Below are 17,270 nucleotides of genomic sequence, written 5' to 3'. Positions count from 1 at the left end.
TTTTGTAATAAACCTGCAAAATTTTTTTTTTATTCAAGTCACTCTTTGTAAGTCTCTAAGAGAAAGCCAACTGTTCTGTGAGTTACTGAAGCAGGTTTTTCAAGTCACTGTTGATGCCATTTTCTCCACCCAATTTGTATTCTTTTGGGTTTCTGCTCAGGAAAAGCCTCCTCCCACCACAGCAGCCATACCGTGTTAACAGCTCCAGCTGTAGGAGCCTAATTTACTGATGTCACACAGAAAAGCATTGCAACTACACTAACAGCTGAAAGTCATCAAGTTTCTAGAGTTTCACCACAGACTAGAAAAATCAATAATCACAAAGATGGGCTGTCACTTCTCTTAGCTACAGGCAGAATATTTCAAGAAGAGACTGTGTCAGCCCTCATAATTTAGGGAAGGGTGCATACTGTTTAGGGAAGCAGTAAAAAACTTGCATTGCAAAACTAAACAGAACATCCTGCATAGATATACTAACACACAAAGGAATTCAGCAATGAGCTTTATGTGCCTAGCTTTGTTGGGTTTTTTTTAAATACTTACTGGTATAAAGTGCTTTCAAGGCCTGTTTTCTTTATTAGAGACTGTAGTAGTTTGTTTGCACCTTTAAATCTTAACATCCTCCCAGTTGTCACTTCATCTTTTTCCCTCAAAATGTTTACACTTTTTACAGAATTTCTCTGGTGGCATCTCTTTTATGATGCATTCTTAAAAGTCATCAGAAATTTTAATGTCATTTGGGTTACACTCATGTGTGACACTATGGCATCCTCCCCCAGTAAATTAACAATCAGCAGGGGAAGACATTAAAATTACAATACTCAGGAGCAGAACTACAAATTAAAAAAAATAATAAATCAAGCAGGTAGGTAGTTTTATCAATTGTAATTTGTTCCTGGTTTTTCTGTTGCTAAAGATGCTTGGTTTTCTAAACACATTTTAAATACATTTCAATTAAAATAGACTATTAAGGTTCTAGTTAGGTAAACTGTCTTCATAGTAGTGGTTGCCAAAAAGATTATTTTCAGTGCTCTTAAAATGCTGGTGTATACCAAGCCCTATTTTGGGATAACTGTACATGGTACCATCAGGTGTCATACCTCTATAAGCTTTTTAAGTCTTTACTAATTAGTGATCTGATGTAATAACTATCTAGTTGCCTGTTCACCTGCCCCACACCATATCTACAGACATCAGGAGTACATAACTTTCCCCACATGATAATCATTCTTCTTCTGCCACAAAAATCACAGCTTGCAGATTATAAGCCTAGCAAACCTCAGTTCCTCAGGACTGTGCTGTCCTGCACTCTCTTTACCTCTGTCAGCAAGTAGCTGAAGTGCTTCTTCCAGAGGGGAGGTGAGCAAGGAGCCAAACAGGAGCACAGCACAGGGGGTGCAGCAGGACTCACTGACAGGGCACAGTCCTGCAGCAGGACAGACAGAGCTGGGGGCTGGGAACAGCCACAGGGACAGCACAGAGCAGCTCCATGGCACAGCCACAGAGACAAAAAAGGAACAGAAGACCCAAAGCTAAGCTAGAGGCAAGCCTGAGGGTCACCTAGAAACCAAACCCACACAACAAACAAGCCCAGAACCAACACAGAAGCACACCTACACCAGAGCTTAGATAGGAAGCAATTACCTGGCCAGGCCTGAGCTTTAATGGAGTTCAGGGCCCACGAATCAGGTGTGTGGGTGGAGGCCCCAGGTGAGGCTGGTCAGGGCCAGGAAGCCTTGTTGACACCCTCAGGACCCTGACAAACCCAGTCAGTGAAGTTTTAACAAACAGAAATATTTGACTAATCAGGTACTGAGTCTGCAAATACAGCGGTGCCAAATTCCTCTGGCTAAGCAGGTCCCTTCCTTTCTTTCAGGAGCCAGGAGAGGTGTGCCCTGTGTGACCCCTGTAGCACATGGCTTACTGCAAAAGTGCAGCACACTCGAAGCATCCAAAACTCTTGGGTCTGTGCATGCACAATTCACCATGGCTTGCCAGATGTAGTGTTTACCAGCAAGGTACTGCACAATCATTCTGCTGCCATGCTTTTTATTACTCATGCAAATCATGCACTGAAGTAAGGGCCCAGATTTCCAATGGAAATAGACACTGGCAGCAAACTGCTGTCCACTGCAGTTCAGGAACATGTGTCAGGAAATATTTAGAATAAATGCAGTGGGCCTGTATCATGGGTATCAGAAGATGAAATCATAGTCCCTTCTGGCTTTATTTCACATAAAATGGTGATAACACTTAAAGTATCTGTGTTCTGTGTGCCTACAAATGTTAACCTGTTTTCAGTGCCAATCAGGCAGGTAGATACTATCTACAGAACCAGGGCCAAGAAAGACTAAATGAGGAAGTGGTTGCAAAACCACAATTAGAATTCAAGAGTTTCTGCATTAAACTTGTGTTGTTTGAGACTTCACTCTTTCAGACAGTGCCAACTAACAATGCTGTGGGTGCTTTATCTGATTATCTGTATTACAAATCCAAAGGCATTGACAGTGTTTGCCCTGTGTTCACCTGCATTCACAGGCACAGCACCCCACACCAGTGGCACACAGGTGGTCACATCTGGGCTGTGAGCAGGCTGGGCACTTTGTCATGCTGGACTCCCAAGGTAATAAATGCAAGGCAGGCTTTGATAGAAAGTGGAAGCTGTAATCTGTGTTTTGTAATCTCACAAGCAAACAACTCTAATGTTTCAGTATCATCTTTCCACTACAAGGGAAGCAGGGCTAGCTAAGATAGGCCTGGTTAGATCAAATCTGTCCCTTAAAAAGCAGTTTAGGTGTCTTTGCAGTGTAATTCTCAGAGCTTTTGGTTTGTGAAGAGCTAAAGTTCAGCATCAGTCCAACCTTTCTTACCTTGGACTGATACTGTGCCTGTTGCAGAGGTCTGATGCAGATGACTCTGCAGGACTAATTCAAGCATACCTGGATAGTTCTGCTTCCAGGGTCAAGGCCCTGAGGGCAATAATAGGTCTTAATGGACCTGACCAACTGCATCTGGAGTCTCCACCTGTCCTTTACCCATGGGCCCTGGAGCTCTATTTAAGCTCTACCCTGGCTGAGGAATCAGTTTTGTTTATTTAGAGCCTTAGTTTGGGCTTGGCCTCTATAGTCTGCATGGACTCTGTTCAGTATTCACTTGGGTTGTGTGTATTTTTCCTTACTCTATGGGTCTCCAGACCAGTGGCTTGGGTTCTTGGTCAAACTTCAGACCTACCTCACCTTCTGGAAGCTGTTTTATTACCTGGCCTTGTGCCTGACTGCAGATGGTGTCCCTGGGCCTGTTCTGTTTACCCTGTATGTGTACAATGGGTGAGGTCCTTGTCCTGCTGGCTGTTGTGTGGGGCTCCCTGTCTCTCAGTGAGCAGCTGCCCCTCACGGCTCCCTTATGTTTACCACAGACTTGAATTTTGCCAGAGCTGCCTGCAATGCAGAGCTACTTACAGGTTTGTGCGCTTTATTACTTCATCCCATGCTGTTCAGTTTTATTCATTCTATAGGTGGGTGTTAACTTGTATTTTATTCTGGAGGATAGCATTGGGATAGGAGCACTGTGTCAGACCAAAGGCCCACCAGCTTAAAACCTCACCCAGAAAAACAGCCAGTAGCATATTCACAGGGAAGGAGGCTTGGGTGGCATCCAGGGCCCTCAGTGCACTCTTTCAGCTTCAAGTAACATTTTGTTAAAATTGCACTTCTGTGTTGTGTGTTTTGGTTTAACTTTCTTCCGTTATTTTTGCTTTAAAGAAAGAAACTCCCTAAAGTGTTTTGCCTCTTCTGTGTGCTGTAGTAAGGAGTTCTGTGGTTTGAAAACATGTTGTATGAAGTTGCTGTCTATGTTCTGAGTATGTGTTTGATCTATTGCCTTGATATCCTCTACTTTATCTTTAGAGAAAGAGTTCCTTGCTTCTCTAAACACACATTGAGTGAATGAGTATCTCTCTCTGATATTACTTTCCATGCTGGTTTTGGTTTTTAGTATATTGGTTGGAATTTAATCCAGATTGCTGCCTTTCTAGGGTGGAAATAGTGGTGCATTTAGCTGCTCCATGTGCCTTTAGGTACAATTGCTATGTTCTGATGTGTCTTTCAAGTTTCCCTTTGTCCCTTTTAAGCCAACCAGACCTGCACATTATATTTGAGATATAAGTGCACAAGAGATCTGGGCTAAATACTGATGGTGTAGGGATGCTTCCTGTTCACTTCTCCCCTTCTTTTGTAATGATCCCTGACACTTGAGCACACAAAACAGCTTTACTGCAGCACCTTCACAGTACCAGGGTCTCTGTTTTGAATAGTAGGAGTTAAGTCAGAAGCTGTGATTTCCATGTGCCTCACTTTGCATTTTAGTGAAAGGATTTCATCTGCTGTTTTATTGCCCAGACAGTCATTACTGTGGGATCTTTTTCCCAACATCTCAACTCAGCTTGTCTTGCTAGGCTGAGTATCTTACTGTTGCCAGAAAAGATTGTGACCTGGTGCTACTTGCTTCCCAGGATGGAAGACCACAGACCATGAACATGTAGGTCTGTAGGTGAAAATGAACAATTATTAGTTCTTGTTTGTTTCCTAGCCCTTAGCATGTTTTTAATGGAGCTGTGATTGTGCATGTTGATGCTTGGGTGCTCCTGTTAACCTGTTTATTCTAAATAAACCTTAGCCCTCATTGTTTGTTGCTTTCCCTCAAGTTACTAATTTTTACTCTGCATTTTATTCAAGCCCATAACCTCTAACTTACTGCCATCACCCCAAGAAACATACTCTGATTATGTGGGGTTTTATCATCGAGTTCCAGTTCCTTCAACTTCTGCTGTGTGCAGCAGTTTAAGAGCAATAGTTATTTTACCTCTCAAATCACCTGTGATTTTATCTTACAAAAATAGCTTGTGCTACCTTATATTTTAGCAGGACAAGTCTTTGAAAGACTTGGATATAAGTCTTGATATCCAGCCCTGAGGAAGAGATGGAATGGTTACACCCAGCAAAGAGAACTTGTGCATTGCTAAAATGCCCTGCCACTGAGGGCGACTGTTGAAAATTCAGGTGTCTGTGGTGTAGGTTTCACCTTGTTTCAACTGAAGTGTCTGTGAGCTTAGCTAAGATTCCCAAACTGTATTTCTCTCTTGATGCAAGGAAGTGTACGCAGGTGGGAAGAGGATGGAGGTGCAAATTGCTGATAGGCTGCCTACCCACTATCACTGAAGAGCAGCAGTGACAAGGGGTGTGCAGATCTGTGCCTCTTCTCCTTTATCACGTGGCACTTAAACCAGCAAAACGTTGGCACCTAAAGCATCTCTAGGAATGGATGGATGTGGAGGGTGCTGCTCACTTGTGTGCAGCAGAAAAGCCTCTCTGCAGGCTCACATCTGACTGGGCTGGCTCACACTCGAAGTGTTTTATATTGCAACAGCTACAGACTTAATAATAATGAAGCCTTTCTAAAAAAGTACTGCTTGGGTATATTGTTTCACAGATCCTATTTCCAACATCTGTTTTTCAGTCTGAAGAGATGTTAGATTTGGTGGCCTGCTTTTCACAAAAGGCTCTGGTGATAATGAGGGGTGGAAGAAGTCGGTCAGTGGACTGACTGTTCCTCTTACCATAACATTTTACTCACCCGTTTCCCTCTGGGAAGGAGCAGCAAATATCGTCAGTGGCTCTTAATGAATGAGGTGGGGGATGGGGAAAGAGCAAAGCTCATTATGTTTTACCTCCTTGCTGGAGGGAGAGGGCGGCTCAGCAGATCTTCCTTCTCAGCCAGCAGCTTCCCCATGTTTCTGGGAGTGCTTTTTTCCACGCGTGGGATGGCCGGGCCCTGCTGGACGCTGGTGTTCGAGGGTCCTCCTGGATGGCACATGTAAGGGGAAAGGGGTTTGTCCCCCGGGGAGCCCCTCGCCTGTCACGGCTGGCCCGGCTTTCCCTCTCCCAGGCTAAAGAGAAAAGGGTGATTTTATAGAGTGCCACCACCGCGGCTGACCGGGGGGTATGCGGCATCAAACCACAGCCTCCGCAAGTAACGGGATCATTTACCTTTTCTCTTATTGCCGTCATTTAATGTTGTTGTTGTTAGATAACCCCCGGCGTTACCAGCCTGGCACGCCGACGGCGGCTCTCGTGGGCAGCCGTGGGGGCACCGCCGCCCCTCTCGCTGTCCCCGGGGCCGCTCCGGGTCACCCGGGGCCGCGGGTGGGCTGTGGGGGGCGGCGAATCCCGCTCCGGCCGCGGGGATCCAGGGCGCGTTTTGCCGCCTGCCGGGAGGGCTCGGTGCGGCGAGCGCCCCGCCGGGCCGCCCCCTCCCCGCTCCCTCCCGGAGGGTCCGGCCAGGGGCGCCGCCGCCGGAGCACGGAGCACGTTTCGCGGCCCGGGGCTCCTCTCCGCGCCTGGCTCGTCACGCCATGGGAGCCGCCCGCCCGCGGAGGCCCGGGCCGTGACCCGCGCCCCGTTCCGAGCCATGCCGGCATCGCCCCTTGCCGAGAGCTGCGGGCTGGCCGCGCCGCAGCCCTGGTACGTGTGCGGGACGGCTCCCGGGGCTGCTGCGGGCGGGAGGGGGGAACGGCGGGACCTCTGCTCTCGGAACCCCACCTTTTTTTTTTCCTTTTTTTTTGATCCCTCTGCTTTTCCACTCCCCTCTCTCTTATCCCCTTGGCTAGTTGCAAAGTTGAGCTTCAGTAGAGTGGGGAGGGGGAGGTAGAGGCACCGCTGTGGCCAGGCTCGGAGCCCCGCGGCTCGGGCCGTTCCGAGCCGAGGAGGAAGGCAGGCTGGGGGTTATTCAAATGCAAAACGGAGTGTGTTGGCCGAAAAAGCCGAAGGACTCCAGTCTCCCTAGCTGTGCTGGAGCTGCAGCAGCCAGAGCCTGCCTGGAAAAACCCGCCAGGCAAGAGAAACTGCCTGCAGCCTGCGTGGAGGACAGGGAACAATTAAAAGGGACCCTGCCCGGCCATAGGGCCCCCGGCCAGCCGGAAAAACCCCGCAGCCCACTCCCGGCGAGCGAGGGCTGTGCAGCATCACCCTGCGGAGGTGCCGCTGCTGTGTGGGGCTGGGGCAGCGTCCCCGCGGGTACCTCCCCGCCTGTGCCACGGGAGAAGCCGGGCGCGTCCGGATGGGCGCTGCGGGTCCCCAGCGCCGCCGCTGGGCTCGGCCCCATTGTCTGCAGCCCCGGGGAGGGCTCCCGGCGTTGGGGAGGCTCGGCCAGCGGTGGGGCCGGGCCACGAGGAGCCGCTGCCTCCCCCCAGGAGGGCCCTGCCTGCCCCTTCCTCCCTCAGGGTCCGCCCGCCTGCGCCAGAGGAGCTGGAGCCCTGCAGGGCTGTAGCCCCCGGGGCACTGAGGGCTTGTCCAGCTGCTCCTGGAGCCGGGGGACAAGAGCTGCTGCTCTTATGGCAGCTGGAGGCTTGGTGCTGGCGGGAATGCTCCCTGCCGTGCCCGTGAGAGAACCAGGGGAGAAGGATGAGGTTCGCCGAATGGGTGAGGAGAAAGGAGGCGGCGGCCTGACCTGCTGGGAGGCAGGAGCAGCTAACCTTGCCCAGGTATGGCTGCTGGGCCCGGGCAGGAGCAGCTAACCTTGCCCAGGTATGGCTGCTGGGCCCGGGCAGGAGCAGGGAACAGCCGGCGCTTGTCCCGGACCAGGCGCAGCAGCAGTCAAAGCAGACGCGCCAGTTGTGTGCCCAGCCTGTCCTGCACTCCGCCAGCCTATCCTGCTGCACCCCAAAGATATTTAAAGGGCAACGGAGTCCGCATCTCTTGTATGTCGGCCTAGGCAGCAGGCAGGCAGCGTGGTGAGATTGCTACTCCTTTAAGGAGGAGAGGGGAATGTGGAGCAGGACGTGAGCGCACCGATGGCAGCGCAGTGAGGCGGTGGGACTCGGCTCCTGTAAACAAGCTGGTCAGGGTGGCTGCACCGGCGTGCTTCTGGCTAAAGAGCTCTTCCTCTAGAAATTATAGTGCAATAATGGCAAAATGGACAAAGATCGCAGCGTTAGGTATTTAAACATGGCTGAGTGGATTTCTAAGGCAGAGGTGTCAAGACAATGGAAAAACCTGTGAAAACAACAATAATAACAGTAATATTTCAAATAATAATAGGTCTCCCCAGCTGTGCTCAGTGATTTTTGAGGTATTCTTGTGGAAAGGCAGAACGCTATTCTGTGGTGTAATTACCCTGTTTTTGTTATGTCAGTCAATGCAAATTAGGAAAACAGATTGAATTGGGAAAATTTAGCATTTAGCGTTGGTCTGGGCAGGTAGCCTGGTCGACCCTAACTGTAAAGCAGGAGAAAGCTGGTTTATGCTTTTCTGAGGTTGCACAAGGGGTGGTGGTGGTTGCTCTTGGGATGAGGGTCAGTCCCTGAAGATAAGACTTTGTTGTGCTTGGGGGAGACAAGGGCAGACTGGGTTGTGCAAAGAAGGTAATGGGGAAGAGCTCAAGGTGAGATGTACCAAGGAACTTTGATATTCACAGTTTCTGTAAGACCTAATTCTTCACTGTGTACTAATTAAAAATCTGCACTAATGGTGTTTTATTATGACTGGCGTGGTACCCCTGGTTGTTAAAGCTGGCCTAAGCACTTCCATCCTGCTTTCTGTTTTCAGATACTTAAAATTTCAAAACACCTTTAAGGCTGAAATTTTCCAGGCTTAATCTTTGCCTGAAGGTTCTTCCCTCCACCTCCCCCTTCTTCTAGCGAGTTTGAGATAAGGTGATTCAGTTAATGGTGGTGGGGGGTTTTTGTGCATTTTCTTGTTTCTAAGAAAAGGCAAACCCCCTGAAGAATGTAGTCATATTATCAAAAAGAAATAAAGTGCTTTAAACAGCAAAAATGCAGAATTAGAGAGGGATATGATGAGCTAGGGTGTTTTGTTTGGTTTGCTTGCTTTTTTGTATTCAGATGTATCTGGAGTGTTCTGGTGGATGGGTTTTTCTTTGATGAGCCTTTAGAAATTACTTGGTATATTTTTACATTTAGCATTCCCCCTGTGAAGGTCAGTGCTTGGCTGACTGCACATAGGTTAAAGTAAGCCCATGCTCCTGCCTGGCTGAAGGGAGGATAATGCACATGTGGTGTGAGTCTTCACAGTTGATTTTTGGTTCAAGTTGTTTGTCTGAGGCTTAATCTGGTTTGTGGTTTAGGCATGTGTGGTTCCTTGCCACAGTTCTATTTTTTTTTGTTGTTGTTGTTTTTTCCCCTAATTGTTCTAATAGAGCTTTCTCCAAACTGGGAGGAGGTTTTTTGTGGTATCTTTTTATCTGTGTGACTCACTGTGTAGGCTCCAAGGTGCATGAAGGCATTGCACAATGCTGACCATGGCCATCTCCTGCTGGATTCATGGTGTGCCTATTTCACAGCAGCCTGCAGCTCCTTGTGCAGTGGAGTGGCAGCTCTGCCTCACCCTCCAAACGCAGGGGTGGCCTTCTGGGGCCAGCAAGGACAGAAATTTAGGATGAAGGCCTTGGTGCTTGTTCTGCTCAGCACCATCCTGTGTTGCTGATGAGTGAGTAGAGGACTGTGCTTTATGTGCCTTTGTCTGTGAGACTGAGGGGCCATCCTGCAGTGCCTGTCCCACATTCCTGTGCTACTGGAAAGTGTTACCTTGAGCCAGTTTAATATATGGGGATGAAATATGTCCAGCTGCTGAAGAATGGCATAGTCCTGTAACACAGAGCAGGAAACCTCTGTGGAGGAGTGAGGAGGCCTCTGTGTGTGAATTTACTCATGGTACTGAGATGGCAGATGAGAAGTTTTGGTTTTATTTCTTACCCAAAGCCAAATGTGTATTCAAGGATTAAAGTAGGGGGAAAGGGAAAATTGAAGCTGATTCTCCCCTCCTAACCCATTTCCCTTCTTTTCATATACAAAGTGTTCTACAGAGCAATGAGTGGATGCAGGGAACTAGGCCAAATTGGAAAGCAGGCTGGCTTTGGTGCAGCTGGGAAGAATATGCAGATGATGGGACATGTTTTGCACCTGAGGGTCAGATGTTTTTAAGGTCTGTCTCCTTTGGTGTCTCTTGCATCTTTCTCTAGAGCATTTGCTGCCAGAAGATGAGGTGTTTTTGACTTCTAAATTGTGCATCTGAGCTTGCATGTCAGCTTAGTCACATTGTGGCCCTTACTGCTTGGGACCTGCATATTATTGAGTGGCTCTTATGAAAACCTCCAGATCTGTTTCTCCTAAGGGCACATCTCAAGGGACTTTTTAAAAGATACCTAAACACTGAAACAAAATGTACTGAAGTACATCTGACTGTAGTGAAACCAGGTGACTAGTGAGGCTAGTGACTGCTAGCTGTGTCATTTTTTCCCTATACTGCTCTGTTTGTTCAGAGGTCACTCGCCATTTTTCACAACACCATAAAAAAACTGCCATCATTTTTTATGAGAGCACTTTTAATATCTTTCTTTTTCCCCTGCCATCTTCCAACAAGAATCAAGTTATGTAACAGAATCTTGATTGACACAGTCTCTAGAATGAAAATTTGCTTTATCTTTTTTTTACCCATTTGTGTAAAGTGAAACATTGTGGGTAGGTTTGGCTTGTTGGTTTTGGTTTTGTTTTTTTTCTGGAGGCATTCTTACAGTATAGGGTTAAATTTCTTAATTACTTTGTAGGTAGAGTTCTCATTATAATAGTTTGGAATTTTGAGAGGAGACAGGACTAAAAGCTTTAGCCTTTGATTAGCTTTTCTAGCAGTATTTGTTGAGGATTATAGCAGTCAGTAGAATTGTTCCAGATTTATTACCGCAAATGAGCAAAACTTAAGCAACTGGCATTAAACCCAGCTTTCAGCTTTGCACATGGATTAGGAGAGATAAATTGCCTCAAGAAACAGCTTCAGGATGCACTGATATTATCTAGGGCAGTTCCCTGCAAAACCTCCTGTCACCCATTGCCCCTTTTACATCCTAGGGACGCCTGTGCTCCCCTGCCAGGGAAGGCATGGCAGGTCTCACCTGGTTGGGCTTTCAGAAGAAAGCATGGAATAAGTTTCTTTCTCTCCAGGATGATAGAAAACTGACAAGTTATTAGATTGCCCTGTGAGGTTTATGTTTTATAGCCCTGTTGAGTGCATGTAGATGTTTTGGAAATAGAATTAATTCCTTGTTGTGAAATATGACCAATGTGGTAAAGCCATTTGTTGTCTTTTAGAAGCAGCATGAGATGATTTGCAACTGCTGCAGATATCAACAGTCCTCGCCAGTGCTTTAAATGGAAAAGGGAAGATAAAATATTTCCTAGTGTTACAGGAAACAAAACTTGAAAACCAACCTTGAAGCTACCTAATAATCTGGTGCTGACTGTGGAAGAGAAAACAAAGAAATAGCCATGTAACTTATAGGACAGGTTATTTAAAATGTCAGGACAGTTTTTAGCTAGCAGTTAAGGTGGTTTTGGCATTCAAGACTGGGGTTTTTTAAGGGAAGCAGAGATGTCTTGCTAACAACCATTTTGCCTGAGACTGTAAGATCACCTTGCAGGTTGGGCACTCAAAGTCCCAGACAAATACAACTAAAGTGAAGCATCCACCCCTACCCCCCAAAAAAATTCCTTTGGGGATCTATTTAGATCTCTTCTGAAAAACCTAAAGTCACTCCAGTGCCAAAAATGAAACAAAATGGATTAAAGTGTTGCTGGTCTTGTGACCCTATATTGTCATCTCTGAGTCAGACAAAGCCTTTGCCATCTTTTATAATGCAGCATTTAAAGCCAGGCAATTTCCTACAAATATCAGCATTCTTTTTTTTAGCAAAAAAAAGGGAAGTCTTGAACCACTCTGTTCATAGCCTCTGTAATTTTGGCCCTGAGGAGAAGCAATGCTTCGGCATTGGTAGTTTTCTACATTCTTGCCAGACAGGTGTGTTTCCCTGTATTAAATTTTTTTTTTTTAATGACAAAACCAACCAAAGAATTCCAGGTTGATTTTGCCTCTTCAGTCCTGAAGCAACTATTTTGCAATTTTCAAATTATCCAGTTGCCGAAGGGTTTGAGTGGGAAGGGACCTTAAAGCCCATCTCATTCCAAGCCCCTGCTGTGGGCAGGGACACCTTCCACTAGCCCAGGTTGCTGCAAGCCCCATCCAAGCTGGACTGGGACACTTGCAGGGAAGGGGCAGACCCTGTGCCAAGGCCTCACCTCCCTCACAGGGAACAACTTCTTTCTGATCTGATGTGAACTTTCCCTCCTTCACCTTGAAGCTATTCCCCCATGTCCTATCCCTGTCCAAATGCACATAAAGACATTATAATGTAGTTGTAGTAATGATGTTAAAAGTTACCAAATTGTTAGAAATTAAGCTTCTGATTGATAATTTTGATGGTCATGCTTCCTGAACTTCCACAATAACAGCTACTTGTGTAAGCAAACAATATGAGCAAAGCATCATTCACATTCAGTATTCTCAAAAACCCACTCACTGTTTCCACTGCAGACCTCCTGTATTCTCTGGTCATTCTGCTTCTGTTTTAGAGCTGATAAAGAGAGAAGACTTCATCACTTCAGTCCCCCTCCTGATTCACACATGGCTGTGTTGCCTGGCCTTTGTTGATGGCTTGCTTTCTTCCTTGGTCTCCTGGCTATAGGCTCTGAAAGTAGCTCACATTTCTTCTCCTGCCACTGTTATGTAGCTCCTCTGCTGTGGCTGCAGATGTGCCTGCTGCTTGCTTCCAGCTGGTTTTGCAGCCCTCCAGGCCATCCTTTGGAATGAGGATCCCGGTCTCTGTCACAACCCCAAGAAACTGGGGAGGCTTTTTGCAGGCTGCCAACAACCATTTCATGGGCCTGCTGATGTGATGCCCTTTTTGATTCCTGGAGTGACTCCTAATGGCCATGTCCCCTTCCCCCATGTGCTCCGGAGAAGGGCAGGGGGAGGAGAGCCCTCGGGTTACCTTCCTTTCAGCCTTGTGTTTGTTTTACTGTTTCACTGTCTGACCCAGCTTTTATAGACAGCTTCTGTGGGAGCTGTTCAGGTGTTTTGTGCGACCTTTGAAGCTTCACCCACGACTATAAACAGCTGCACGTGGTGTCTGCTTAGTCCCTGCAGCTTGGAGGCGTTGCTGTGGAGGAGGGATTCAGCTATTGATTCAGCTTGTTCCCTGTGTGTTTGGTGGGCACTGTTTGCTTTTGAGAAGTGTCTTTAGCCTTGTCTTGTGCAGCACTGCTGGCTCTAAGTGGTATTGGTGTGTGTGAAGAAGCCTGCTGGCTGAGGAATCACGTTCATCTGATGTGCAATATGAAGATGTGATACAAGATAATCCCATCATGTTCAGATAAGATTACTTGGTCTGTATGTGCTAGTACAGAGGATCAGTTGGCTTGCCACAGCTGAATAAATAAGAGACAGGCTACAAAATGCTTTAAATAAGCTACTGAGAAGGAGTTTGGGGAGTTCCTGCTGGCCCTGGTGGGTGCTGTGGCCTCTGGGCAGCCTGGCCAGGGCTGTGACAAACAGCTGCCAGTGTGCTGCTTTGGGGCCAGCGAGCTGGTGCCCACACAGGCCGTGGGAGCTGGCTGTGCTGGGGACACTGCTCTTGGGGCTGCAGTAGCAAAACTCTCCCCACCTTCAGCAGAGCTCAGAGCAGGCTGTGGGGAAGTGCAGCCTCCCTGAGATCACCCTGTTGGCTTCAAGGTGGGGATTGAGGTCACAGGAGTGGAGCGGTGATATCAGGAACCTTGTCAGGAACCTGGTTGCTCTCTTCTTTCCTTTTCTGTTTCCTTCAGGAGCCAAATGCCCTTTCTTTTACTTCCATTTGAGGTCAGGATTTTAGATATCATCCCCATACTTCTTGTTCTTCTTGGCCTCTTCCCATCAATGAGAGGTGTAGAAGGCCTGGAGGAGGCTTAAGGAATGATGGTGAAGGGAAGGTGTCCTGCTGGACACTCTGGCTCTGCCTGTTCCCATTTTAAGGGCCCTTGTCTACCCATGTGATATATTCATAGAGCAAAATAAAGTTTTTAAAGCCTTCTATAGGTACTTAAATAGCTCCATCTGCTTAAAAATATGTACTTGTGAGAATTTCCTTACTTTAAAAAAACTCACCTTGAAGGAAATTGGTTTGGAGCATGAGAAATTTGTTGTATCTTTTGAGATGGTTCAGTTTGTTTGGGGAGTTGGGGGACCTGTGCATTGCAGTTGTGACTGGGGACAAAAGCTTGGGACAGATGCTTGGTGGTTTTTTGAAGGTAAATTAAGTCTTAGTGATGAAGCAGAGACATCTGCCTTGCATAAACCATGATATAGGCACAGTATGTAATACATTGTGCCGTGAAGGTAATCTGGAAGGTAACACTGGGAAAGATCATTCTTCCCTAGTCCAGTTCCCCTATAAAAATCACAGGTTGATCTCTTTGGGGAGCTAGTTACTTACCCATTTTATATGGAAATTTACCATGGTGGGCTGCCAGTGGGTGGTGAAAGAATGATAGATGCCCTGTGATGATATATTGAATATGCACAAAAAATAAACTCAGCTTTGTTCTTTTGTTCCTGAATGTCCTTACACTGATAAATACTAACTTCTCCTTACTCAGGGGAAGTATATTGGTTAATGAACTGTTCATAAAATTGAGAAAACTCAAACTTTTTAGTACTGACATAAAATAGTAAATATGTGATGTTTCCTGGTCATTTGAGTTCAGTTTGCTTTTTTGTTTGTGTTACAGGCCTTTAGGCAAGCTTTTTATTTTGTAGTATACTAATATTTTAAAAGCATTTGTGCTAGTTGAACATAACGCCCAATACTGCTATTTCTGATTCTAGCTCTGTATTTTTAAATATTAAAAATGGTCAGCTGAATATATGTGCACCTTTTTAAATTAGAAGTATATTAATGCTGTTTTGTATCTTTTTCTGTTTCAGAGTTGGCATTGTATGAGCACAGAAAGCAGCAATGGGAGTATGCAGTTTTCTACTGAAGAGGTCTCTCAAGAGCTCATGATTTTTTTCCATCTCTTCTCTTAACATTGCTCCTGCTCTGCAGACATGGCTCACCATGCCAGGCCTTCCAGATCAGCCAAAAAAGAAGAGTTAGGCAAAAGGAAAACTAACCAGAGCAAAAAGAAATCTAGCCAAGTGAGAAAGAAAACCACAAAGGCTTCCACAAAAGCTGTTAGTTCTGGAAAAAGTAAAAAGCCAGTGCAAGAAAAAGATGTTAAGAAAAAACAGCAAGAAAAGAAACCAATCATGAGCTCTTCAGGTAGACTTCTCAGGAGCAGTGTAACCTTGTCTGGAGCATCTTGGGTGAGTTTGGAGAAAGCTGACAATATCCTCTTCCACAGCCAGGATTCTTTCAGCATCAATGGCTTCACAATGGCTCTCCGGAACCGACCCTTCTCCAGAAGCTTGGCCCAAACTCCAGTAACTGCAAAGCCCAGGAAAGCTGCAGCACAAAAAAGGCTAGAAACAAAGGAAAAACATGAACAAGAAGCCCTGGCAGAAGTAGATGAGAAAAATGATGAAACAGCTTTGAAAGAAGATGTAGCTGAAGGTGAGTTAGCTGCTCTGCCTGTGGAAGGCTGGCTGTGTGGTGCAGGTGAGGAGGATTCTGTTATCCCATGTGCCAGCCAGCAGGAGGAGGCAGAAATATCTGAAACAGATGACTCCATTCCAAACAGTCACCTAACTGATGATGGTACAGAAGCTTCAGAGGTGAAATCTAAGCTTGAAGACCTGCCCTGTGAGCAGATACTCAGTGATCTTGGTACAGGTAGTTTGGCTGAAGCATTTGTTGAAGATGCTGCACTGGTGCTTCCATCTTCTCCTTCTGACTCTGGAATTGCCTCTGAATCAAACTCGAAGGTGCATGCAGAGGCTCCCTTCAATGTGGTGCCTAACAGTACAGAACCTGACTCCAGCTCTGTTGATACCTCAGGCCTCAGCTCAGCAGTACTGATAGAGTCAGTCACACTTGCCAAATTCCACATTGGAGCAGGGTTGGACATGGTGCTACCTAGGGAAGAACAAGCCTTGGATTCTGCATCTCTAGTTACCTCTGAGTTTAACTCACAAGAACATTTATTAGAAGATGCAAGGTCATTGGCAGATTCCTGCTTGAAGGCAGGCTGGGGTTTGGAATCTGAGAATAAAGACATTGGTTCAAATTCCAGTTCTGTAGCTGCCTCTGAATCAAATTTGCTTTTACATTTTGAAGGTGCAAGCTCACTTGCAGAATACCCCATGAAACTGGTTGTGGATTTTGTACCCATTCACAGAGAACTTGATTCAAATTCAGATTTGAGCTTTACAAAAGAGAATTCAGAATTTGACACAAAGAACATATTTAGAGTATGTGAACCAGTCTCCAATACCTCTTTAAACAATATTGAAGTAGAGGACATTGAACAGCTTGTTAAATGTATTGATGCAGAGACATTAATTTTGAATTCAGGATATGTCCCCACTTTACCTTCAGATTTAGGAAGAAGCACAGTTGATAAAATCTCTGCTGAAAGCTCTGGACAATTCTCTGCAGGTTTTGTTTCAGAGTTGCCTTCAAGCATGGAAATCTCTGCTCTTGCCTCAGAAAAAGCCATAAATGCAGATTTGCCAGCTGACTCAAGACTGCAGCATAATGATTATTCATCACAGCTGGGAAGTGTCGGAGTAAGCTTGAATTTGGTTCAGGACAACAACGTGAGCAACAGCACTGAAGCAGTTGAGGCCTCAGGGCCATACTCTCTTAAAAATCCAGCTGGTGATTACCCTCTTCCATATTCATCTCTGCTCCCTATGCTGGAGAAAAAGAAACGAAGGCGTTGTGGAGTGTGTGAGCCCTGTCTGCGGAAAACAAACTGTGAGGAGTGCAGCTGCTGCAGGAAGCGCAAAACCAGCCACCGGATATGCAAAAAGAGAAAATGTGAGGAACTGAAAAAGCCACCGCCGCCAGTCACGCTACCTTTGGAGGTAAGGCAAAGAACTTGCAAATTAAGTCACTCTTTTGAGGCTTGAGGTGCATCTTAAAATTCTGCAAAGGGAAGTGCTGGCCACATTACAGCTTCAGATAGTTCGGGGTTACTGTTGGTGCTAACAGGTTGCACAGTAACTTCCTCTTGTCATCTACAGAACTGGAGGTTAGAGTGAGCTGGAGTTAGTCTTGTTCCTCTTATATAAATGTGTAAAATCAAAGGTAAATATGGCTTTAACTCTGTGTCCCAGATGTTGCTATGTTGGCCAAAAGAATGGATTCGTTGGCGTGCATAAAGAAATGAGGAAGATTTAGGCACAGGGTGTGGGGAGGAGGGAGATTGAGGGTAATCTTAGGAGACTGCG

At 46.2% G+C, this 17,270-nt stretch overlaps 1 protein-coding gene across 3 annotated transcripts in view; it reads left to right on the top strand.

The window, feature by feature from the left end:
- The first annotated feature begins 5,740 nt into the window (after positions 1–5,740).
- Positions 5,741–17,270, top strand: part of TET1 (tet methylcytosine dioxygenase 1) — a 77,474-nt gene continuing 65,944 nt past the window's right edge. For 2 of the 3 annotated variants that reach the window (XM_077183535.1, XM_054637169.2), the window contains exons 1-2: positions 6,338–6,518; positions 14,862–16,904. In XM_077183535.1, coding sequence (XP_077039650.1) covers positions 14,985–16,904 — 1,920 coding nt within the window. In that variant the 5' untranslated portion in view covers positions 6,338–6,518; positions 14,862–14,984. Of the gene's footprint in view, positions 5,872–6,337; positions 6,519–14,861; positions 16,905–17,270 lie in introns of those variants that run through there. The other variant, XM_077183534.1, reaches the window with a different exon arrangement.

The sequence above is a fragment of the Agelaius phoeniceus genome, chromosome 9, assembly GCF_051311805.1.
Source record: "Agelaius phoeniceus isolate bAgePho1 chromosome 9, bAgePho1.hap1, whole genome shotgun sequence".
In the NCBI taxonomy this organism is placed as follows: domain Eukaryota; kingdom Metazoa; phylum Chordata; class Aves; order Passeriformes; family Icteridae; genus Agelaius; species Agelaius phoeniceus.
Note: the sequence above shows the minus strand (reverse complement) of the source record. Positions and strands in the feature narration are given on the sequence as shown.